The 25726-nt window shown below is 42.9% G+C and overlaps 1 protein-coding gene across 10 annotated transcripts in view; it reads left to right on the top strand.

The window, feature by feature from the left end:
* TENM1 (teneurin transmembrane protein 1) overlaps nucleotides 1-25726 on the top strand; it is a 453498-nt gene that overhangs the window by 377199 nt on the left and 50573 nt on the right. For all 10 annotated transcript variants that reach the window (XM_067471568.1, XM_067471566.1, XM_067471567.1 and 7 more), the window contains 3 exons: nucleotides 800-1032; nucleotides 16296-16450; nucleotides 24420-24786. In XM_067471568.1, the coding sequence (XP_067327669.1) occupies nucleotides 800-1032; nucleotides 16296-16450; nucleotides 24420-24786 (755 nt within the window). The remainder of the gene's footprint in view (nucleotides 1-799; nucleotides 1033-16295; nucleotides 16451-24419; nucleotides 24787-25726) is intronic.

Genomic DNA, 25726 nt, shown 5'->3' with positions numbered 1-25726 from the left:
TGGGCAACTGAAAGAAACACTTCTGAAACGCTGCTGTTTTTTGTGCATTTTTGTGCATTGGCATATCTTTGTTCCTAACAGTTCAAAGAGATATCTAGGTATATAAGTCTAACAGCTCAGAAACCTAAATGCCTTGCATGAATGGTAGTGGATATTTACCAGTAACAAGAAAGTTGACTCAAGCGAGTTTTTAACTCTTTTCAGGAAGGTCATACTTTACAAAAGGTTATGATATCTGACAAGGTCATGCCTTTCCAAAAGATTCCTGGTTTTCCCAAAAGGTTATGAAGGCCCATTTTCCAAAAGGTTATGGAGATTTCCATTTTCCAAAATCCATGAATGTGTGGGGAAAAGTAAATTAAAAAACAATGGGTTTTTAAACTAAAAGAACACTGTATTGTCGAAGGCTTTCATGGTCGAAATCACTGGGTTGTTGTAGGTTTTTTCAGGCTATATGGCCATGGTCCAGAGGCATTCTCTTCTGACGTTTTGCCTGCATCTATGGCAAGCATCCTCAAAAGAACACTTCTAGGAATCACTCTGTGGTCAACTTAAAATTGGTCACAGACTTGTCCTGGAAGATCTTGAGTGCCCTGGAGTTGTGTTTGCACTTGGAAACTCTGTTTCTTCTATTATAACTCTATGGTCAACTTCCAGTAGAAGTTACCTTTTCAAGAAAAAAAAATAGAGTCCACCTCAAGAGACCATATTAATAAAATCTGCAAAAGTGAAACATACAAATGTGGAAGGCTCGTTGACTTGTTGGTGTTGTGATGTTGTTCTTCTCTTCTTTTATTAGCACAAGCCCCGCTCACAAGTACTACCTCGCAATGGACCCAGTGTCTGAATCCCTTTACTTGTCCGATACAAACACCAGAAGGGTTTACAAGGTGAAATCTCTCAGCGAAACCAAGGACCTGGCTAAAAACTATGAGGTTGTGGCCGGAACAGGCGACCAGTGCCTTCCGTTTGACCAGAGCCACTGCGGAGATGGAGGACGAGCATCGGAGGCATCACTTCATAGCCCTCGAGGTAGGATCATGGTGCAAGCTGGGAAAACTATGTTTTCATCATTTTTTGTTTGTTTGTGATTATATTGTCACCTGCCTCGAATCTTGGGGAGAGGTGGTAAGAAATAAAATTTGTGTTATTATACTTTTATTATATAACTAGCTTGGGGAGCTGGCGTTGCCTGGGTTTTTTGAAAAAGTCAATGTTCTAATTGCACAAAATGCATAAGGTTGTGGGTGAACTACAACTCACATCATGCCAGGTTAACCCTGAGAAACTCCATCAGTACAAGTTTGCTCTAGATGCATCATCTATGGGGTTTAGTGTGCTCTCTGGCTGTAGGGTAAACTACAACTCCCACTATGGTGAGTCAGCCCCCCAGTTGGTTGAGTCAGTCATGGCGGTTCTGTGTGCCACGTTTGGTTCAGGTCCATCATCGTTGGAGTTCACAGTTTCTCCGGTTATGGGTGAACTGCAACTCCTAGAAAGGAAGATAAGTTCCCCCCAAACTCCTCCAGTAATCAAATTTTGGCTTGTCAGCTTTGTGTGCCAAGTTTGGTCCTGATCCATCAATGTTTGGATTCACAGCGCTCTCTGGATGTAGGTGAACTACAACTCCCCCAAATCATGGTGAATTTTCTCCAAAGATCTCCAGTATTGTTTGCTGGTCATGGGAGTTCTGTGTGCCAAGTTTGGTCCAATTCCATCTTTGGTGGAGTTCAGAGTGCTCATTGATTGCAGGTGAACTATAAATCCCAGTACCTACAACTCCAAAATATCCAAGCCAATTCCCCTCAAAACCCATCAGTATTCACATTTTGGCGTACCAGGTATGCATGCTAAGTTTGGTCCAGATCCATCATTGTTTGGGTTCATAGTGCTCTCTGGATGTAAGTGAACTACAACTCCTCCTTCCAAAGTATTTTTTGTTAGTCATGGGTGTTGTGTGTGCCAAGTTAGTTCCAGGTCCATCATTGGTGGAGTTCAGAGAACTCTTAGATTGCAGGTGAACTATGCATCCCAGTGCCTACTACTCCTATAAATCATGGTGAATTCTCCTCAAAGTTGTTACTCATCAATTCCTCTATTTGTCGTTTGCCATAGAAAAGAACAGGAAAGGGTTACTGGAGAGGTAGTGGGCGGGGTAATGCAAATTTCACGCCAATTGAGAGAGTAAGAAACACTGGGATGTCTGTGGAGGAGGAAATACATAAAATTTATAATGGAATGGTCCCCATCTGAAAGCCTTAACTTGGGTGGTGGGCAGTATGGTGTTGGTGGAGGACATTGGCAGGGCTCTTGGACATGTTTATGGCACTCTCTATAACCTGCAATGTCATTGGAGGGAGGGCCATTGGTGTCTCCTGAGTAGTGGGAGCTATAGCTGTTTGTAGAGGTAGAGGAGCCTGTCTGTGTAAGTGGACTGTTGATCTTATGCATTAGCTGCTTCCCCTCCTAATACTCCCAGTAGTAGCACTACTCGAAGACTCCATCACAACATGGACACCCCAGCCATACACATACATACATATTTTCACTTTTGTTATGTGAATAGATCTATGAGTGGAATACAAATATTTAAGCAATGACAGTGTAAAGAATTAAATCCCACAACTTCTATGCTAGCAGGGGCCTCCTTTTTAGGATGATAGATCTGCATGCTCATAGCATTTTACCCACCACATCAATTCCCCCGGGATATGAAACTATGTTGTTGCACGTGCCCATTAATTCCGTTCTTGGAATTCTTTCAACCTGTGTCTTCGCACAGCGATGGCTTTGATTCCCAGCATTCGCTTTAAATCCCACCGGTGTTACTGAAGAGGATGGAAGCTGAAACATCTAATTAAACTGCATTAAGCCCATCTTTGTTTCATCCTTCGCTGATGTTCCTAAGTTATTGTTTTGCTTTTGATGGCACCGTTCTACAGCGCAGGGTATACTTGTTTGTCCTGCCATTCAACCACATATCAGAAGTATGCAGATTTAGGACAATATTTCATGCATCTGTTGTCATTCTTGTTCATGGAACCGGGTAGAAGCACCCAGTGGCGCAATGGGATAAACCTTTGGGCCAGCAGGACTGCTGACCGAAAGGTCTGTGGTTCACATCTGGGAAGTGAGGTCTTTTTTTCATGTCAGTAGCAACTTGAGAAACTGCAAGTTGCTTCTGGTGTAAGAGAATTGGCCATCTGCAAGGATGTTGCCCAAAAATACCCGGATGTTTAATGTTTTACTATCATTCTGGTAGATTTCTCTCATGTCACTGCATGGGGAGCTGGAGCTGATGGAGGGAGCTCATCTGTGCTCTCCCCAGATTTGAACCTCTGATCTGTCGGTCTTCAGTCCTGCTGGCACAAGGGTTTAACCCATTGCGTCACCAAGGTCTGCAATTCGTATCAGGGGAGTGGGGTGAGCTCCCATCTGTCAGCTCTAGCTTCTCATGCAGGGACATGAGAGAAGCCTCCCACAGGATGGTAAAACACCTGGGCATTTTCTGGTCAACATCCTTGCAGACGGCCAATTTTCTCACACCTGAAGCAACTTGCAGTGAAACTTGCAGTTTCTCAAGTCACCCCCAACACACACAAAAAATGGAACCTGGTTCCATATGAAGTTTTTAAAAGATCAGCTGGAGCTGACAGAGGGAACTCATCTGCATTCTCCACACATTTGAACCTCCAACCTGTTGGTCTTCAGTCCTGCTGGCACAAGGCTTTAACTCATTACATCACTGGGGGTCTGTGGTTCATATCCGAGGAGCAGGGTGAGCTCCCGTCTGTCAGCTCCAGCTTCTCATGCAAGGACATGAGAGAAGCCTCCCACAGGATGGTAAAACATCCAGGCATTTTCCTGGTCAACATCCTTGTAGACAGCCAATTCTCTCACAACTGAAGCAACTTGCAGTGCAACTTGCAGTTTCTCAAGTCACCCCAGTCACACACAAAAAATTGAACCTGGTTCCATATGAAGTTTTTAAAAGTTCGGCTGGAGCTGAGAGAGGGAGCTCATCGGCACTCTCCCCAGATTTGAACCTCTGACCTTCATTCCTGCTGGCACAAGGGTTTAACCCATTGCATCACCGGGGTCTGATGTTCGTATCTGGGGAGTGGGGTGAGCTCCCATCTGTCAGCTCCAACTTCCCAGGAGGGGAACATGAGATGTTTTATCATCCCACAGGATGATAAAACATCCAGGCACCCCTGGGCAATGTCCTTGCAGATGGCCAGTTCTCTCACACCAAAAGCGACTTGCAGTTTCTCAAGTTACACACAAAAAGTGGAAAAACCTGGTCCCATGGGAAGTTTTTAAAAGTTCAGTGCATCATGGGAAAATGATCAAAAGCTGGAATCAGCATCTTTTGAACAAATTTTGCAGAACCAAGGTCTATTGGCCTTTGGCTTATTGACCTCAAGTACATTCCAAATGCTTAATGAACCAATTTGGAGAGATGTTTTCTTTCCCTTCCTCTGCGCACAGCCACATCCACATACTTCACCTTGAGCTATTAAAAGAAAATAGTAGATCAGTAGATAATTTAAATGCACTCTATGAGACAGAACAGTATCCAACCCGCCAAAAAGAAAATAGTTGGAAATGAGTTTGCAACTTCAACATAACAGGCAGAGAGACAAATGATGGAAAGTAAGTGTGAAATAAACACAAATCATTTTGCTCTTCGTTCTGGTAATTAAAGCGAGAAATTACCAATAGATATAGGTGAAATCTGAGGTCCCTTGGCAGGAAAATAAGGACCAGTGCATTATTTGCTAACTGAAATTGATTCTATCTAATCTGAAGGCAATTATCTGTTCTTTCTCTGTTTCTCATTTGGAGAAAGGAGTGTATTAACCTGAAGGTTTCAAAATTGGCCATGCACTTTGCAAAAACAACATTTCAGTTACATCGTGATATTTGACACTGTTATTAGCAATGAAGTTGGTAAGCTGATGACAATTGCCTTCCTATGGTAGACATAGTATTGTAAGACAGCAACGTTTTTTTAAAAATGGAGTGCATTTTCTCATTTTTCTTTGGGCTTTATCACACAAAAGCACAATTTCAGCACTTGGATAGGGCTTACCTCATGAAGCTGCATCTCTCTCATAGATGCATTGTGCTTGGATTGTATCTTTTCATTAATAGTGATATACTTTCTTTATAGTCTTTATAACGAAGAACACAAGTAGTGGTGAGATTTTTAAAATCGATTTATCAGACATGGAAATATAGAATTATAATCCCCACACTGCTCAGCCAAATTATAACAATGACACTTCCACTACAGACTAGCTCACCAAAATATAGAAGGAGTATGGTTGCATAGTCAAAGTCATGGTATTCCCTGTAGTAACCTACGGATGTGAGAGCTGGACCTTAGGGAAGGCTGAGCGAAGGAAGATAGATGCTTTTAAACTGTGGTGTTGGAGGAAGGTTCTGAGAGTGCCTTGGACTGCGAGAAGATCCAAGCAGTCCATCCTCCAGGAAATAAAGCCCAGCTGCTCACTGGAGGGAAGGATACTAGAGACAAAGTTGAAGTACTTTGGCCACATCATGAGGAGACAGCAAAGCCTAGAGAAGACAATTATGCTGGGGAAAGTGGAAGGTAAAGGGAAGAGGGGTCGACCAAGGGCAAGATGGATGCATGGCATCCTTGAAGTGACTGGACTGACCTTGAAGGAGCTGGGGGTGGTGACGGCCAGCAGGGAGCTCTGGCGTGGGCTGATCCATGAGGTCACGAAGAGTCGGAGACGACTGAACGAATGTACAACAGCATGGTTGCTGAACCAACTGTCTATTTAAAAGCTAGGAACAGGGAACCACTGGAACTCAGAGACTCAAAATGATTCTTCAAGAGAAATCCGCTGCCACCATATTAATAATAAACAGGCTGAGATATTATTGAGAGGTTGTTCAGTAACACACTCTGTGTCACTATAGTGTTCTTAGAGGCTGCTGATTCTATCTAATCTGAAGGCAATTATCTGTTCTTTCTCTGTTTCTGACTTGAATAACACTTTGACCACAAAGGTATTCACACTGAGGCTGGTATAAGTTGATAAAAATAACAAGAACATTGAACAGGCTTGAAATATTCAGGTACAAATGCTTAATGGTTTCAGTAAAATACTGGCATAAAAAGCTTGTGGTTGCGTTAGAGTAAAGATCTTAAAAACTTCTGGGTTATAAGTCTTAAAAGTTTCAACACAGAAAATTACTTCAGGAAATGAATCCCTGAAGGTAACTCCCAAAAATCCCCCTTAGGAATCTAGCCAAAAACCTGAACTAGATTTCCTTAGGAAATGAACAGACCACTAACGTGTTGCTGCTCCACACAGTATCCTAGCTATCTTCAATAGCTGCTCTGAATACTTTACAAAAGACTGACCCAAACTACTTCTTCAGAACCCAAACTGCTCTCGTTAACACCCACACTTCCAAAATCTCCTCATTGGGATTTTCTCCAGGTCTACTATTAGCTATGGATTACAATCAAGCCAAAGCACTTATTAAACAACGTATCACAGACACAGAGCGACAACTAGATCTGGCCTCGGCTCCAAGCTTCCTTATAAGTGAAGACAGCAGATACCTTGCCTCCCCTATGGCATATTTAACATACTTAGAGGTTCCTATTCATCGAAGGGCTTTCACCCTGGCCCGATGTCATGCTCTCCCATCAGCTGTACTCGAAGGCCGCTACCGGAAGATCCCTTTCCCGGAGAGGCTCTGCCCCTGTGACTCGGGTCATGTAGAAACAATAGAACATGTGCTCCTTCAGTGCCCGTTCTACAGGGATATCCGTGCCAGGCTTATCTTACCTCTGATAGACAAGCACCCAGGCCATTACAAGCACCCAGGCCATTCAGGACAATTTTATACCTCCCTGCTACTTGCAGATACTAATTCAGCTACAACCTACAGTGTTGCAAAGTTCTGTGCAGCAGCATACAAAATCCGCCAGGGAATGACTAGTCCCAAAAGTCAACTGTGTGTCCAGTAATCTTCTTCCCTGAATCTACAATTTGGTGATGGATCTGGGCATTGTATGTTTTTACCCTGTTCCCCCTTCTGCTCCCTCACCCATATTGTGTTTTTAGTAGTTATATTTATATTTTTAATGTACCAAACATGCCAGGTTTGTCTGGAAATGTGACACTATTTCCTGTGCTGGTCAATGACTGAAATAAATATTTTGATTTGATTGAACACCCACACTTCTTCTCTCTACCCGTTCCAAATTCCAGCTCGCTGTACAACGACAGCCCTTAATGGGAAAACAAACCTGTCAATGAATCCAAGATATCTGTTCTCCTACCTCTCTTCCTTGTGCTATAGTGTCCTTCCATTGCCATCCCAATATAGCAAAGTGGAAGATCTGGTAAAAAAAAAACTATGCTAATGTGTAACTGTACTGTTGCAGCAAAACAGGGTGGAAACAGGGCCTCTCTGGCAGGCTTATATGATCTTTCAAATATCCCTTCCCAAGTATCACATTCTCCATTTTGGCTCACACCAAATTTGGACACAAGACACCACACGGGCCGACAAGTGACCATCACTCATAAAACACTGAAAAACACAACAGAAGGGACTTAAAAAGCCATAAAACAAGAATACATTACAACACATGCGCCAAACCACATATATACACACATACACAAATATATATACACACACACAAAGCACATATACACAGACTTGGCCACAGCAACTTGTGGTAGGGAACGGCTAGTAATAAATAAATAGATGTAGATGGGGCTTCATATAATCCAGTTCAAAGCAAATAATCCACATTATCTGATTTGATAATCTGGATTGTATGGTGGTATAGATCCAGACTCACTTTGTCATCCAGTTACAGAGCACAACAAGGGACAAATCCTCGCTCTCTTTGGAGGCTCATTCCTCAAAAACATAGAGATAAATCATCTGCAGATTTGCTCTCCAGAACCCAGAAATGTGCGTGCGATGGGTCTTTAAAGAATCTAGAAGGCAAATCATTTACTATAATTACAACTTGTTTGTCAGCCTTGATCTCTATGGTGAGCTTGGTCTCTCATGGAAGAACACCTATTTTTGTCCAACAGATGCTGAATGGCGTAATTTCATGGTCTGCCTCGTTCAAGTACATACAAAGGCATGTTCGTTCCAGAACATGAATGGTTGAAGATGTTGTTTGCACTTATCCTTCAGAGATCCCAAACCTTGAAACTCTAAATCAGTTTGTATCATGGTAGCCTATAAATAATTAATCGCATAAAATTGCCTTAGTGGTTTCTTCATGGAGCTTTAATTAAAAGCACCAAAGACATTTGGAAGTTTGGAAAGGGGCGGCTTGCAATTTTCTCTTCTGCAACCATAAAATTAACCAATTAGATTCACTCTTCCTATTAAAAGTTTCATGAGAAAACAGCAAATTCTTTTAAAATGCACTTGGCATGTTTTCTTGATATCAGATCTCTCCAGGAGTTTACGGTGTTTTCATGTGCAAATTTGGGGGGGGGGGGGGGGGGGGAATACAGTATGTATTCTGTAAAATCACAGGAAAAACAAAAACAAGAAAATAGCAAGCAGTCTGCTAAAGTTCTTTCCAAAACTGTGGAGACAGCACAAAAAGAAATGCAAATTCTCCAGCTAGGGATTATGCTAATCAGCAGTGTGTGTTTCAATTTCTTCTGTTTACGTATTTTTCCTTGGAAGATGCTCTTGGTGACAGGGTGAGTGGGTAGAATTGGAACTTCTTGTTGCATAACAGTCATTTCAACTCATCTAGAAGATGAGTTGCATAAGAGCTGTACATGTCGGTATTTTTCAGGAAGTGATATGGAAGACCCTGGAATGGCATCTCTCCACTGAAGATTAGTAGTTGAGCCTAAACAATATGGAAGAATATTACTTTGATGCTGTTAGGTTTCCAACTGGCCAGTGCTGGAAACCTGGATAGTGTTGTACTCCAGGACAGGAATAACCCTCTGACTTTAAAACACCACACGTTGAAAACAATCCTTTTTTATTGAAGATAAGTAAAAGCAGCAAAAACTTCTCTAATAAAATCCAAAGAACCAGGATAACGTTGATCCAAGGCATGAGTATGTAATCACAAGAGACAAAGAGTCAAACCATAAAACAAGAAATCCTTAAACATGTATCTTCCAAGCAAGGCTTCCATGAGACAGGGGCAAGAACTTAGCAGGAAACTAAAAGATGCTTCATCTAACTATATCTCCCATGCTTGGAACTTTATATCCCCTCGTTAAGCCACTCCAAGCACTCAGAAATTGGTTTCATTTTCCCTGAATGCCTCTCATCCTTATCTGTCAAAGCCTGGCAGAATGCTGAAGGCCTTGGTCAAGCTGTCTGTTTTGGCTAATTTCCACCCGTCTGTCTATATGCTCATTAGTTTCTGCAGGTGCCAAGTTGTTTTCAAGCCCCAAATCCTGGGAACTCTCTGGAAGCAATTCAGGGAGTAAACCATCATCCCCATACCCTGTAGGAACATTCTCATGGGAAACTACACTTTGAACAGGTGTCTCTGTGTCATTCTCTGCATCAGTATCATTGACCAAACCATTGCCATCTTGAACCTCATTGACGTCATCCCCCACATCCAAAGCACCTTGATCTTGAAACACAATCACAGGCTGAACTCCAACAGATAGTCCTTTTATCTGATGACTCTAAAGTTCTTGTGCTAAACTCTCAGCATTGCTGACTTCCAGCGTTTTCCTCCTGTTCCTATTTTTGAGCAAAGAGGACATCCCTATTAGGCTTGTGCATTTTGTGTGAATCGCTATCCATTTCGGCTTGTCCGTTACTATAAGCCCCCCAAATGGGTGCCCTGCTGAATGGACGTTTTTGTTCAGCATCCAAAAAAATGGCTCTTTTCGGTGCATTGGTGTCAGCAATGGGGTTGAGAAAGCACGCTATCCAGCACATTATGGGGTGGGGAAAACTTCCCACAGGGTCCCCTTCCATATCCTTCATTAAGACCTGGATTTTAAAAGGAATCAAAGTTACCACTCTTAAGTTTCTGGATTCCCTTCTGTTTGTAGAGAAGGAGACTGAGTTTACTGCTTCTTAAAGCTGTTCTACTCTAGAGGAGAGACAGATGTGCACACTTTCTTCTCTCCCAGAATCAGCAGCTTTCCAAGGCATTTTAAGGAGGCCCAGGGAAGGAAGAGCGATGACCCGAAGCTCAGGGCCTTCCCACATAGCCCTATATCCCAGAATATCAAGGCAGAAATTCCCACAATATCTGCTTTGAACTGGGTTACCTGAGTCCACACTCAGATAATGTGGGATTTCCTTCCTTGATATTCTGGGATATAGGGCTGTGTGGAAGGACCTTCTGTAGAGCTATCCTCCCTGGACTACCTTAAAAATCCCCTCCTTTCTGCTTGGGGTTTTGCTTCCCTAATGCTGTTTCTACTTTCTACTCTAGAGGAGAGGTAGGATTCACTTTTTTGCTGGGATTATTATTATTAATACTCTTTTAGAAGTGTTTTCTGAAGGAGAGGAAGGAAAGGAGAAAAAGAAGGTAAAAGGTTGAAAGGCCCCAAAAGCACGCATACCCCACCCACTGTCCCTCAGGTCCTCAACTCCCAGTCAGTCCCACTAAATAAAAAGAATCAGGAATTTTTTTAAAAAAAAATCAACTGTGATGCTGAATAGGGGAGGACGAGCCGAGATTAGATCTCACTTGCTTTCGTGTTAGGCAGGTTTTTGTACTTGGAGGACCCTTACTGTTACAGGCTCCCAAAGTACCAAAGGAAACAGAGGAAACAGAAGAAGTGAAATCCGCGCACAACCTTACTCTCTATGGCTCTTTAGATGTCAGATGGCAATTACATCAACTCTTGATCCTTGCCTGAGAAAATACTTTGAAATTCATTGGGTAACCATAAGACTTGAAGCCATAATATACAAATACTTTTAACTATATTTTAATTTTAGTCCTTTACATTTTTAACCGACTTTGAGTTGCAGTTTTGGGGAAATGGACGGATACAAGTGAATGCAATTATGCCACTGAATGTTGATGATAGGGTGACTTGGAGTGACTTGGGGCCTCCATAAATCCACGTCAAATTGATGGCAGTTAGCAATAACAAACAAAGGAATAAAATAATGACAATTTTGAAAAATCAACCACAAGAGGATTGGGCTGTTCCTCTGCCTGCATCATGATCTTCATTGAAATTATTTCCTAAAGCGAGTGTTAGCTCCAAATGGGAGTGCCCACATCAATGGCGCGTTTGTTTGGCGGTGGAGCAGAATTGATTAGGTTGTCAGCCATATAAATTGTAATCATTTGACTTGTACATATAGACACAAAAAAACCCAAAGAGGGGAGGCAATCCGTATATCGCTTTAGGCTGCTATCTATGAAACAATTGCGCATCAGTGGTCTCATTTCTAGATAGTACAATGATAGCTCCAGGCAATTGTTCTACATTCGGTTGCAACTCCCATCACCGAGCCTTAGAAGGACACTAGATGTAGCTATTGTTTCAACATGAATGTCTGCCAAACGCAATGAATGAAATGACACTACTTTTTGCAACTGTTTTAATTGATCTGAGCATAGGACATCCTTCTTCCCCAATCCTTGTCTGTTTCCCATGTTTTTCCAAGCTGGTGTTCTGTTTTTCCTGTCTTACCTCGACTGCCTGAGGGATGTTCTGCCAAATAAAAAAGCATGGGCTTCCTGATACTTCGGTTGCATGGATCATGAAGTTCTTGCTCGTATTGCGCATTTCCAGGCTGAGTTATTATAGTCTGTCAAGGAGGAGGATGTTGATGTTTATGTTTCTGATCCAAAGCCAGGACCTTTCTGAATTCTTTGTAGCATGCACTGCCCTTTGGAATATGTCATTTTTATTGCAGGCTCTGAATGATGGGAAAGGAGAGACATCTTCTTTTAACATGGGCAACATAGGATGATATTTTCCTGATAGAGTTGCCATGTGTCCTCCAATGCTCTCCTTCCCTTATTCTCTAATTGTGCTTTCACTGCATCTCTTGATGCATTTTCCATTGCCGTCTTGACTTTTTCTACTGTCTTGGCAGTGTGATGTCCTTGAGACTTTAATGCCTTTTTTTCATCATCCACAAATAGTCTTGCTTTGAGAGTAAGTATATCTGTGCAGTGTGATGTTTTTGCAAAATTATCTTTATTTATACCTCTTCCTCTTTCACAAAATGGGTATTCAATGTGTCTTACATTTTAAAACAGTACAGTATAACCAGTATGGCACAATAGTTTGAGCATTGGACTATAAGTGGATCTACACTGCCATATAATACAGTTTGAAACTCATGTTATACAGAATTATATAGAGCAGTGTTTCTCAACCTTCCTAATGCCGTGACCCCTTAATACAGTTCCTCATGTGGTGGTGACCCCCAACCATAATATTACTTTCGGTGCTACTTCATAACTGTAATTTTGCTACTGTTATGAATTGTGATGTAAATATCTGATATGCAGGATGTATCTTCATTCACTGGACCAAATTCACTGGACAAATACCCGCTACATCCAAATTTGAATACTGGTGGGTTCGGGGGGGGGGGGGGGAGGGTGCATTTTGTCTTTTTGGAGTTGTAATTCCTGGGATTTAAAGTTCATCTACAAGCAAAGAGGATTCTCAACTCCACCAAGGATGGAGTTGAACCGACCTTGGCACACAGAACTCCCATGACCAACAGAAAATACTGGAAGGGTTTGGTGGGTGGGCATTGACCTTGAATTTTGGAGTTGTAGTTCACCTACATCCAGAGAGCACTGCGTACTCAAATAATGATGGATCTGGACCAAACTTGACACAGATACTCAATATGCCCAAATATGAACACTGGTGGAGTTTGGGGAAAATAGATCTTGGTATTTTGGAGTTGTGTTGGCTGGGATTTATAGTTCACCTACAATCAAAGAGCATCCTGAACCCCACCAATGACCAAATTGGGCCAAACTTCCCACATAGAACCCCCATGACCAGCAGAAAATACTGTGTTTTCTGATGGTCTTTGGCTACCCCTCTGACACCCTCTCACGACCCCCCCCCCCAGGGGTCCCGACCCCCAGGTTGAGAAACACTGATATAGAGAATCATAAAATGTAGTTTTACTGCATTGAATGATATGGTATAGGTCTACACTGATCTCCAGATTCATAGGCTGGATCTACACTGCCATATAATGTAGTTTCGATAGGGCAATAATCATGAAACTAGAGAAATCAAAGTTAAAAATGTACCCTCTCTGTATTTAGAAATTAGCTTCCACTACGGGTCTGTCTTGTCTGGAAGATTTGTGGTTAGCACCTAAGAAACATGTGCAATCAACAACTTTCGCAAGACAGTTCATGCAGAAGCCTAAAAAGCTGACAAAGTGTCTATTGCCACATATGGGGGAAAGAGCTATGTGGGTCTTGTACTTTCGATTGTCAAGAGAAAGGGGAGAAGGGTGGGGTAGAAATGTACGAAATAAAGAAACAACAGTTTAACCACATTAAACTGTGTTATATGGATCTACACCACGTATGGGCAAACCCGGCCTGGGATCCGGATATGGCCCCTTGGGCTCTTTTTTCAGGCACTCCTCTCTCTCCTTTCCTTCCTTCCTTCTCTCTTTCCTTCCTCCTTCCCTCCTTCCTTCCCTTCCTTTCTTCCCTACCTCCCTCTTTCTCACTCCCTCCTTGGAAGGCGCTGAACCCTTCCATCCTTTCATCCTTCCTTCCCTTCCTCCATCTTCCCTCCCTCCTTCCCTCTCTTTCTCCTTCTCTTCATTCCTTCCTTTTTGTCTTTTCTTCCTTCTCCCTTTCCTCCCTCCCTCCATTCTCTTCCCCTCTTCCTTCCATCCTTCTCTTCCTTCCTCCCTCCTTCCCTTCCTTCCTTCCTTCCTTCCTTCCATTTTTCCCTCCCCCTTTCATCCTGGGGGATGTTTAGCTGGGAGAAGAGAAGGTAGAGAGAGGAAACATGAGAATCAGGTTTGAAGATTTAAAAGGATGTCCCATTAAGATGGAAGGGGAAAACTGACTTTCTGCTGCTCTAGAGACCAGGGCACAAGGGAGCAATGGGTTCAAATGGCTGGGAAAGAGACTTGACTGAAAAGATTAGGAAGAACTTCCTGCGAGTCGGAGCTGTTGGGGAGTGGCCTAGGCTGCCTGGGAGTGTGGTGGAGTCTCCTTCTCTGAAGGTTTTGCCGCAGAGGCTATCTTTCAGGGGTGCTTTGATTGTGCCTTCCTGCATGGCAGGGGGTTGGTCTGGATGGTTCTTGGGGGTCTCTTCCATATCAGGAGTAGGCAATATGGGGGTCTAATGGATACACGTTTCTCTCCCATCCACAGTCTCATCCTGACAAAGGCCAACCCTTTTGGGATCCAAACGTTTCCAATCTTTCCTTCCCTTTCTGCCTCTGAGAAGAGACATGGGAAAGCCCCCTCCTTCCCGGCCCACCCACCCCACCCCACTCCACCATGCGGACCCAAGTTAAAAAGTTTGCCCATGTCTGAACTACATTAACCCTATAATGCAGTTCCAAACTGCATTATATGGCAGGTTAGATTCAGCCTATGACTCTGGAGACCAGGGTTCCTTTCCCTACTTGGCCATGGAAAACCCAGTGATAGGTGTTTGTTTGGGTTTTGTTGTTTGCTCTCTTGCGTATTTTCTTTTTCTTTACTTTGCTTATATACCAATAGTAAGTTTTTTTGCTTTGTTTGCAAACCAATAAAAGTTTGTTTAACATAAATACATACATAAAAACTTTATAGCAGCTCGAGGAAACATATACTTCCAGGATTGCTTACAAAGCCTGACTCTTCCTGCTGCAATTATATTGCACAGTTTCAAATGCAGCATAATAAACCCATTGTCTGTCTTCTTAAAATAATCTAGTGCGTGCTGGTTTCAGTGTTGGATGCTGATATATGTGTGCGTGTGTTTTCTTGGGTCTTGCATCAGTTTTTAATATATCTTGCCTGTCATCCAATAAGCATTTCAACTAACCTGAGCAGTTTCATTCTTTTAAATATTTCTGCATCACTTTCTTTGCTTTCATTTCCTGGCCCTATTCCCTTGTCCTTTTGTGTTGAAAACCTAAAGACATGGACTATCTTCACCTTTCTTATTGCATTGCAAACTGCTGTAAAACTTCCAGAAAAGCAAAATAAAGTTAAAGGTTTCCCCTCAACATTAAGTCCAGTCGTGTCCGACTCTGTGGGGTGGTGCTCATCTTCATTTCTAAGCCGAAGAGCTGACATTATCCATAGTCACCTCCAAGGTCATGTGGTTGGCATGACTGCATGGAGCACCGTTACCTTCACGCCGGAGTGGTTCCTGTTGATTAAGTTTAAGATCTTCTGGGGAGGCCCTGCTCTCAGCCCCACCTCTATCACAAGTGAGATTGGTGGGGACGAGGAGCAGGGCCTTCTCGGTAGTGGCCCCTCACCTGTGAAACTCACTCCCCGGGGAAATTAGGTCATCAACATCCCTCCTCTCCTTTAGAAGGAAATTAAAAACATGGATTTGGGACCAGGCCTTCGGGTAATCTGGCGGATAGATAAGGGACAAGCGACGACTAGAATTGATGGATGGGACAATGTGGAATTTGAATTTACGGACTCTGAGCTGATAAACGTTGAGCACTAGATTGTTTTTAGTGATTGTGATGTATAATGGATTGTTTTAATTGTTTTAATTACTGTTTATATGTTTTATTTTTTACCTTGTTGTTGTGCCGGCATCGAATTGGGCCTTTTTGTAAGCCGCCCTGAGTCCCCCCTCAGGGGTTGAGATGGGCGGGGTAGAAGTGCGAGAAATAATAATAAATAATAATACTCACATTTGCATGTTTTCGAACTGATGGGTTGACAGAAGCTGGGGCTAACAGCAGGAGCTCACCCACTCCCCGAATTCAAACCACCGACCTTTCGGTCAGCAAGTTCAGCAGCTCAGTGTTTTAACCCACTGTGTCACCAGGGGCTCCTTCCAGGAAAGCAAACCAATTCAAAATATAATATTTTCCATATAGAAAATAGTATCAGCATACAAAATACACATGAACAGAAGGGTCAGCTTTTATATGTACTGTAAGACTTGTGTATTCACAATGGACCTATTCCTGGCATTAATTGATGGCTGTATTTGTCATTATTTGTGGAAGCATTTACCCACATCAATCTCTGATGGCCATATTGTTCAGGAGTCCCAGAAAAGTGTCCTGCTGGAGCTTGATAATAGTCCCAATCCTCAGTCTTCTTCCCTCTCTTGAAACAGGCATCACCGTAGATAAGCACGGCTTCATTTACTTTGTGGATGGCACCATGATTCGGAAGATTGATGGGAACGGCCTGATCTCGACATTAATAGGCTCCAATGGGCTCACATCAACCCAACCCCTGAGCTGTGATGCAGGGATGGACATCACTCAGGTAGGCGCTTACCTTTCCATATCTGGTCCCTGTTCAACATGGAAACATATTTCCTTTTTTTCTAATGAAATTTGGCATGGAGAAACACCATTTGCATGTTGCTAAAACATACTTCATAGGTTGCAGTAGAGCAGCGATGGCTAAAGCTTGCATTGAAATCAATAATAGAATAAAGAGAAAATGTGACCTTAGTATTCTTTGTATATAGTTACAGATATATGTGGCATCTTTATTTTTTCTAGGTCATGCTGCTGTTGTTTTTAGTAATTTTACTACTATAGGTAAAGGTAAAGGTTTCCCCTGACATTAAGTCTAGTCGTGTCCAACTCTGGGGTGTGGTGCTCATCTCCATTTCTAAGCCAAAGAGCTGGCGTTGTCCATAGACACCTCCAAGGTCATGTGGCCAGCATGACTGCATGGAGCGCCGTTACTACTATACTCAGTTGTTTTTAGTAGTTTTACTACTATACTCATTTATGTCCTGTCTTTTCACTGAAAAATAAAATCCAAAGCATGTAACAAAACAATACAGAAGTGTTGCAAGATAGCCTAGATGCACCTTTTTACCTAGCACCACACAGAGTCCAGTAGTAACTAACTACAAAAGTCCTCACTACCTCTGAGGATGCTTGCCATAGATGCAAGCGAAACATCAGGAGAGAATGCCTCTAGACCATGGCCATATAGCCCGAAAAAACCTACAACAACCCAGTGATTCCGGCCATGAAAGCCTTCGACAATATACAAAAAGTTTATTTACAAAAAGCACATACAAAAGGGGAAAATGGCATTTCCCAAAAAGCAGTAGAGAAAGTTCTATGAAATAGCAATAGCTCACATATACAAAGATCAATAGTCCAAAATAGCAAGATACATGAAATCCAAGAAGTCAAGAACATAGGCATAAATCCATAAGCCTGAAAGTGGGAACTCTTCCAAGGTAAAACTCTATGAGGAACATAGGCAAACACAGGAGACTTAATTCATGAACTTGAGACAGAAACTTGTATCTATGGCAATGTTGTCTGCTCTGAAGACACCAAGTAAACATCACTTAATTTAAGCACCAACCTGACCAAGAAACCATGAGGTCATATCTTTGACACCTGCATTTCAAGGATTTCTCACTGAGAATCTATCCTTCACTCCCTCTGTGTGGAGGCCTAATCTGATATCACGGGAAACCTCCCCATCTGCTGAATCTTCCTTTGAAGGCCAATTCCCATGAGAAACAGACTTTTCCTCGATTGCTAAGGAACGAACATTGGAATCTCAAACAACCTGTGTCTCCTCTGCAACTGCCAGCACTTGTCTCTGATCTAAGGCCTGCATTTCACCCTGATTGCACACAGACTTCTCAGTGGGAAACCCATCATCCCCCCTCACCCTCTGAGCCTTGCTGCTGAGCCCCAGCAACAAGGGTCTCTGATTTCACAGAGGTTGGAGGCATAGAATCCCTGTGAAATTAAGAAAATAAACATTAAATGTTTTATAACCTGAGAGAATATATCTCTGAGAATCTCTAGGTCATTCAGGCTGAGTTTATGGTCAAGTTCTAGACCACAGAAACAGAATCTGCAAAAGTTTGGTTTTTTTTTGTCGTGTCAGGAGCGACTTGAGAAACTGCAAGTTGCTTCTGGTGTGAGAGAATTGGCGATCTGCAAGGACGTTGCCCAGGGGACGTCCGGATGATTTGATGTTTTTATCATTCTTGTGGGAGGCTTCTTTCATGTCCCGCATGAGGAGCTGGAGCTGATAGAGGGAGCTCATCCGCCTCTCCCCGGATTCAAACCTGCGATCTGTAAAAGTGAAAATAGTAAATGTGGAGGAATGACTGCTCATATGAGAACCTCAGCAATACATGTAAAAATGCATGTGTACATGTATAGAGAGATAGCAACACCAAATCATCTCCCAAAATATGTCTTCCTCCAAGTGGATAGACTTCACAAAGGAAGCCACTGCCTTGCGTTTGCAATGGGTGGTGAATAACTGGGTGACATAGAGGTTTCATATTCTTCAAATACCATAAGCTGAAGTCAATGCAACTGCAGTTAAGGAGTGGACAACCTATGTTCCTCCAGGTGTTGCTGGACTCCAAGTCCTATCAAAGCCCTTGGAATCCAACACGGTCTGGAAGACCACTTATTGCCCACTTATGCTTCAGAGGTGGGGGGATTTTCGTGTCAGGAGCAACTTGAGAAATTGCAAGTTGTTTCTGGTGTGAGAGAATTGGCTGTCTGCAAGGACGTTGCCCAGGGGATGTCCGGATGTTTTGATGTTTTATCATCCTTGTGGGAAGATTCTGGGGCCATTTTTTTTATCATGCAGTTGTATTAGAGGACCCAGAGAGATCATTTCATTCAAAACCATGAATAATCAAATCTGCCAAAGTCAAGCCCACAACTTTTTTTTCTATGTCAGGAGTGACTTGAGAAACTGCAAGCTGCATCTGGTGTGAGATAATTGCCCGTCTGCAAGGACGTTGCCCAGGGGACGCCCAGATGTGTTACCATCCTGTGGGAGGCTTCCCCCATGTCCTTGCATGGGAAGCTAGAGCTGACAGACAGGAACTCACCCCACTCCCCAAATTTGAACAGCTGACCTTTTGGTCAGCAGTCCTGCTGGCACAAGGGTTTAACCTATTTGTCCTGCTACCATCGGTGGTTGTATGCAATATAGTGGCTATTGTATTACTATTAAGTGTTACAGAATAAGCATTCTGGTCAAAATGTACTCCTTTTAGCCTTTTGCCTCTCTCCAAGACTCTTAAAACATAGTGTTTCCCCCACTCAGTTTGCATTTAAAACCCAAATAAACCCAGGCGCACAAAAGAGCCTATTAATAAGCGAAACTTTATAGAAACATTACAGAAAGCATAATGGTCAGTCGGCTGTGGCTCCCGGAGAAAGGAAGGGGCAGGACCGTTCTAAGGCATCGGGGCTGTGAAGTGCTTAAACTACCACAGTTAATGACTCCCCGGCGTTGTGTTAAAAGGGGCTTTTTATTTTAAGACAAAAAGGACGTCAAGTTTGCAGCCTGGAGCCAGCGCTGGATTCATCACTGCGCCTAAAGGCCTGGCTTGAGACACGTAACCGCAGTGCCTTATGCTTTAAAAGAAGGGCTGCATGAAAAGGAGAATTCAACCAAGGAGAAGAAGGTGTTGAATGCTTCCCCTTTTCTTCCCAGCCCCTCTGCCCCAAAGGACTGCATTAGAAAATTTCAAACTATATCAATTTCACAAGGACAGTCTCGATTAATACCTTGTCACTCCACTTTTTCAACTCGTTTTAAAATGCTCCTGGTCCCATCTATAGTGCTACATAAAATCCAGATTATCATCTTTGAACTAAATTGTTTGGCAGTGAAGACACATATAATCCAGTTCAAAGCAGATAATCTGCAGTTCAAAGCTTTGATAATCTGGATTATATGGCTGTGTAGATCCAGTCCCACTTCCTCTTTCCTGCCAACACCAGTTTCTTTAGTATTAGTATTATTATTATTTGAAACACAACAAGATGAGTCCACAGCAGACAAGACCACTCTGCTCTCGGTCCTGACATGAATAGCCAGATGCCCAGGATTTTTCTACCGTAGGCCAAAATAACATGCAAAAAGCAGGAAATTAGTATAGTAATCAACAGAAAAGATGGTGCAGTGGGTTAAGCCGCTGAGCTGCTAACTTGCTAATCAAAAGGTGTGAGCTCCCGCTGTTAGCCCCAGCTTCTGCCAGCTTAGCAGTTTGGAAACATGGAAACATAAAGAGATCAATAGGTACCGCTCTGGCGGGAAGGTAACAGTGCTCCATGCAGTCATGCTGGCCATGTGACCTTGGAGGTGTCTATGGACAACGCCAGCTCTTTGGCTTAGAAATGGAGATAAGCACCTACCCCCAGAGTCAGACACAACTGGACTTAATGTCAGGGGAAAACCTTTACAAACCACTGAGGACTTTAAGATCATCTGGGGAGGCCCTGCTCTCGGTCCCGCCTTCATCACAAGCACGTTTGGCGGGGACGAGAGACAGGGCCTTCTCAGTGGTGGCCCCTCGGCTATGGAATGCCCTCCCTAGGGAGATCAGATCTGCTCCCTCCCTCTTGACGTTTCAGAGGCAAGTTAAAACGTGGCTATTTGAGTAAGTGTTTCCAAATACAGAGTAGCGAATATAGGAAATCGAATGACCTGACAATGGAATTGGACAATGCTTGAGAATAATGAGACACTGATGATGTTGCTTTTATTGCTTTTGTGATGTCTTATACTGTTCAATGTTTTTTATCTATATTATGTTTTATGTATACTGATTTGTTGGAAACCGCCTTGAGTCGCCAATTGGCTGAGAAAGGCGGTATACAAATACAGTAAATAAATAAGTAAATACTCAGTTCTTGTGGGTTTTTTCGGGCTATATGGCCATGTTCTAGAGGCATTTCTCCTGACGTTTCGCCTGCATCTATGGCGAACATCCTCAGAGGTGAGGTAAATACTTTACCATACCGAATCAACATAAAGTATTGTCGGTGCTATCGAAATAAAGAGCATCCATATTAAGAGATTTAGGCGTGACCAGGGAAGAAAAGGAAGGATGCTGCACATTTTTTCCTTTTGCGTTGAGCTCACAGTCACAGAAAGTTGGGAGCAATTGAATCGGTTCAACTTGCAGCCCTGGCTCCATTGCATTTGTATTTCTTCAAGTCATTTGGTCCATCCTTTCTTTAAAACAACAACAACAACCCTTGGCAGCTCAGGAGCTCTTAGCATCAGGCCATTAGTGTAGTAATCAACAGGAAGTATTGTCGCTGCTGTCTAAATAAAGAGCATCCATTGTAGGACAGCAAGCGATAAAGGTGGAACATGGTTCCTTAAATGGGAACATGCCATGCCACTTTGCTGATCAATACCTGTAAAAGAGTACTCCTGTCTTTCTGGCCTCCAAATTGCTACAGGATCTAAAAGCAGGCATTAAGCTTTCCAAAGGCACCCAAAACAGGAGGGAAGAATTAGCAACCTTCAGCAAGTAGTGAAAAAGGAAAAGTTAAGAAAAAGTCTGGACTATAGCAGTGGTTCACAACCTGTGGGTCCCCAGGTGTTTTGCCCTACAACTCCCAAAAATCTCAGCCAGTTTACCAGCTTTTAGGATTTCTGGGAGTTGAAGGCCAAAACATCTGAGGACCCACAGGTTGAGAAGCACTGGACTAGAGTTATTGGTTCCAGTGTGAATAAGTATAACTCCATAAAATATTCCCTCCTCCAAGTGTTTGTGAGCATCTCTAGGATGTTTATTTTTCAGGTTCTTGTGGGTTTTTTCGGGCTATATGGCCATGTTCTAGAGGCATTTTCTCCTGACGTTTCGCCTGCATCTATGGCAAGCATCCTCAGAGGTAGTGAGATCTGTTGGAACTAGGACAATGGGTTTATATATCTGTGGAATGACTGGGGTGGGGCCAAGAGCTCTTCTCTGCTGGAGCTAGGTGTGAATGTTTCAACTGACCACCTTCATTAGCATTTGAAGGCCTGGCTGAGCCTGGGAAAATCTTTTGTTGAGAGGTGTTAAGCTGTGCTTGGTTGTTAGATGAAGGCGAAACATCAGGAGAAAATGCCTCTAAAACATGGCCTTATAGCCCGAAAAAACCCACAAGAACCTATTGTTTTTTATTTATTTATTTATTTATTTAGGTAAAGGTAAAGGTTTTCCCCTGACATGAAGTCCAGTCGTGTCCGACTCTGGGGTGTGGGGTTCATCTCCTGTGTTGTCCACCAAGGTCATGTGGCCTGCATGACTGCGTGGAGCGCCGATATATAAATACAGTTAAAACTTGTGCGCCAGCTGTGCCCGTACCTTGGGAAGTCTGACTTGGCCACGCTAGTCCATGCTCTGGTTACATCCCGTGTAGACTACTGTAACGCTCTCTACATGGGGTTGCCTTTGAAGACTGTCCGGAAGCTTCAAATGGTCCAACGCTCGGCAGCCAGGTTACTAACAGGAGCAGCACTCAGGGAGCATACTACTCCTCTGTTGCACCAGCTCCACTGGCTGCCAGTTTGCTACCGGGCATAATTCAAAGTGCTGGCCTTATCCTATAAAGCCCTAAATGGTTCTGGCCCAACTTACCTGTCCGAACGTATCTCCTCCTATGAACCAGCTAGGATGTTAAGATCATCTGGGGAGGCCCTGCTCTCGGTCCCGCCTGCATCACAAGTACGGTTGGCAGGAATGAGAGACAGGGCCTTCTCAGTGGTGGCCCCTCGGCTGTGGAACGCCCTTCCCACAGAAATTAGATCGGCCCCCTCCCTGTTCACATTCCGGAGGAAAGTGAAGACCTGGTTGTTTGAGCAGGCATTTGAATAGGCAGTGTAACTAATATAGAAATGGGACATTTGGATGATGAGACTGGATCTTGATTTTAACTATGAGACGAGATGAGATGTTATGATGTTTATTGATTGTTATAATGTTATTCTTTTAACTTATTTTTAACTGTTTTTATCATGTTTAAGTATTGTGTTTGCTTTGTTAAGTGCTCTGAGTCACCCTGAGGGCTGAGAAGACCGGCATACAAATATAGTAAATAAATAAATAAATGTATTTATTTACTGTATATACCGCTTTTCTCACCCCAGGGGTTACTCAAAGAGGTTTACAACAAATAATGGCAAAATTCAGAGCCTCACATACATATGAAACCAAATCACAAATCTAAACAAAGCATATAACTATGCATTAAAATCAATAAGACAATGAAACATAAGCTAAAACAACATTTAGACATGAGGACACATAAAAATTAATTTTAATAAACATTAAAATCGCATGATCCAAACTCGTAGACTAGGGCCATTCCAAATATCTATTGCACATATTCCATTTTTATTTATTGTACTGTGTTACTTTACTAATCAAAAGCTTGGTTCCATAACCATGTCTTCATTTTCGTTCTGAAGGCTAGGAGGGGAGCAATGATCTAATATCACTGGGGAGAGAATTCCAGAGCTGAGGAGCCACCACTGAGAAGGCCCTGTCTCTCATTTCCACCAACCGCACTTGCTAAGCAGGTGGGACCGAGAGCAAGACCTCCCCAGAAGATCCTAACCTCCATGAATTAGTTCACTACAATTCTATACCCAGGTATAATCCAAACATAGGGTTCACTAGGTTCTTGTGGGTTTTTTCGGGCTATAGAGCCATGTTCTACAGGCATTTCTCCTGACGTTTCGCCTGCATCTATGGCAAGCATCCTCAGAGGTAGTGAGGTAGTAGGGTTCACTATTATCCATGGTTTCAGGTATCCACAGTGAGCTTGGAGCATCTCCCCTGTAGATACGAGGGGCCATGCTATATAGCTAAAATAATTTCTTACTTTATCTATGACATTGCATTATGGAGGCATGTGGTTATAAAAGTGTTAGCATTTTATAGTTAGGGCTGTATATAAGCTACAATTAGTTGTTATGTGCCTTTGAGGCTGGATCAGCACTGCCCTAGGAAATTGGGGAGACCACCTTGAAAGAAAGGCAGGCTATAAGAAGCAGAGGGAGCACCTTATAATGAATCATATCATTGGTCCATTTAGTCCAAGATTGATTACATGGTTTTGTTGTTGTTGTTTTGTTGTTGTTTTTGTCGTGTCAGGAGCGACTAGAAACTGCAAGTCGCTTCTGGTGTGAGAGAATTAGCTGTCTGCAAGGACGCTGCCTAGGGGGCGCCTGGTTATTTTGATGTATAATCATCCTTGTGGGAGGCTTCTCTCATGTCCCCGCATGAGGAGCTGGAGCTGATAGAGGGAGCTCATCCGCACTCTCTCTGGATTCGAACCTGCAATCTGCCGGTCTTCAGTCCTGCCGGCACAGGGTTTAACCCACTGCGCCACGCGGGGCTCCGATTACATGGTGGCACTCCACTCTTTCAGACAAGATTCTTCTTCCCAACAAAAGAACTACATTTGTTTGTTCTTCTCTTGTTTTGCAGGTCCGCCTAGAATGGCCAACAGACCTTGCCGTCAACCCCCTGGACAATTCGTTGTATGTGCTGGACAATAACATTGTGCTACAAATTTCTGAAAACAGAAGGGTGAGAATTATTGCCGGCCGCCCCATCCACTGCCAGGTGCCTGGCATCGATCATGTTTTGGTCAGCAAGGTGGCCATCCATTCCACCTTGGAGTCCGCCAGGGCCATCAGCGTGTCTCACAGCGGCATGCTGTACATCGCGGAGACGGACGAGCGCAAGATCAATCGCATCCAGCAGGTCACCACCAACGGCGAGATCTCAATCATAGCTGGAGCACCGACAGACTGCGACTGCAAAATTGACCCCAATTGTGACTGCTTCTCAGGTACATCGGTTTCCATATATCATGTGAGCAGAGTTGTACAGAGCAGCATAAGGGCAGCAGGCTTGATCAGAACAATAGTGCATTCAGTGCTTTCCCAGGCAGTGTACTATAGGTCCTATCATCCTCATCAAACTTGGCTCATTGAACTGAAGTTCAAAATGTGGACTTGTCTAGCCAAGGATTTTATTTTTGTAATAATTGATTGAAGTAGACCTACATCAGGCATTTTGGCTTGCCTAAAGGGATGCGGTGTAACTTCTGGCTGCCATTTTGGACATTTTATTTTGGTAGTTTCTGCAGTTTTAGAAGAGATTTTGATAATGTATTTAAATTCTGGAAATAATTTAAATTTTATTTATTTATTTATTTATTGTCCACATGCTTGTGTATTTCAATGGCTTCTCTGTGTAGTCTGACATGGTGGTTGTTGGTGTGGTCCAGCATTTCTGTGTTCTCAAATAATATGCTGTGTCCAGGCTGGTTCATCAGGTGCTCTGCTATGGCTGACTTGTCTGGTTGAAGTAGTCTGCAGTGCCTTTCATGTTCCTTGATTCAGACTACACAGAGAAGCCATTGAAATCCACAAGCATGTGGACAATTTCAACAGAAAGGAAGAAACCATGAAAATGAACAAAATCTGGCTACCAGTATTAAAAAACTCAAAAATTACAACAGCAATACAGCAGAGAGGAAACAACCAGGCACATCTTAACACCTCTCAACAAAAGATTTTCCCAGGCTCAGCCAGGCCTTCAAATGCTAATTAATAGGGCTGGGCAGTTTCGTTCGTTAATTTCGTAATTCGTTATTAATTCGTTATTTTTTTTATAACGAAGCAATATTGAACCATTCAGGAGCAACTAAAAATCGAAACGAATTTTTCAATTTGTTTCGTAATTGTTTCGTAATTGTTTCGCAATCGTTTCGAAATTGTTTCGAA

This window comes from Anolis sagrei, chromosome 10 (genome assembly GCF_037176765.1).
Source record: "Anolis sagrei isolate rAnoSag1 chromosome 10, rAnoSag1.mat, whole genome shotgun sequence".
Taxonomy (NCBI): domain Eukaryota; kingdom Metazoa; phylum Chordata; class Lepidosauria; order Squamata; family Dactyloidae; genus Anolis; species Anolis sagrei.
Note: the sequence above shows the minus strand (reverse complement) of the source record. Positions and strands in the feature narration are given on the sequence as shown.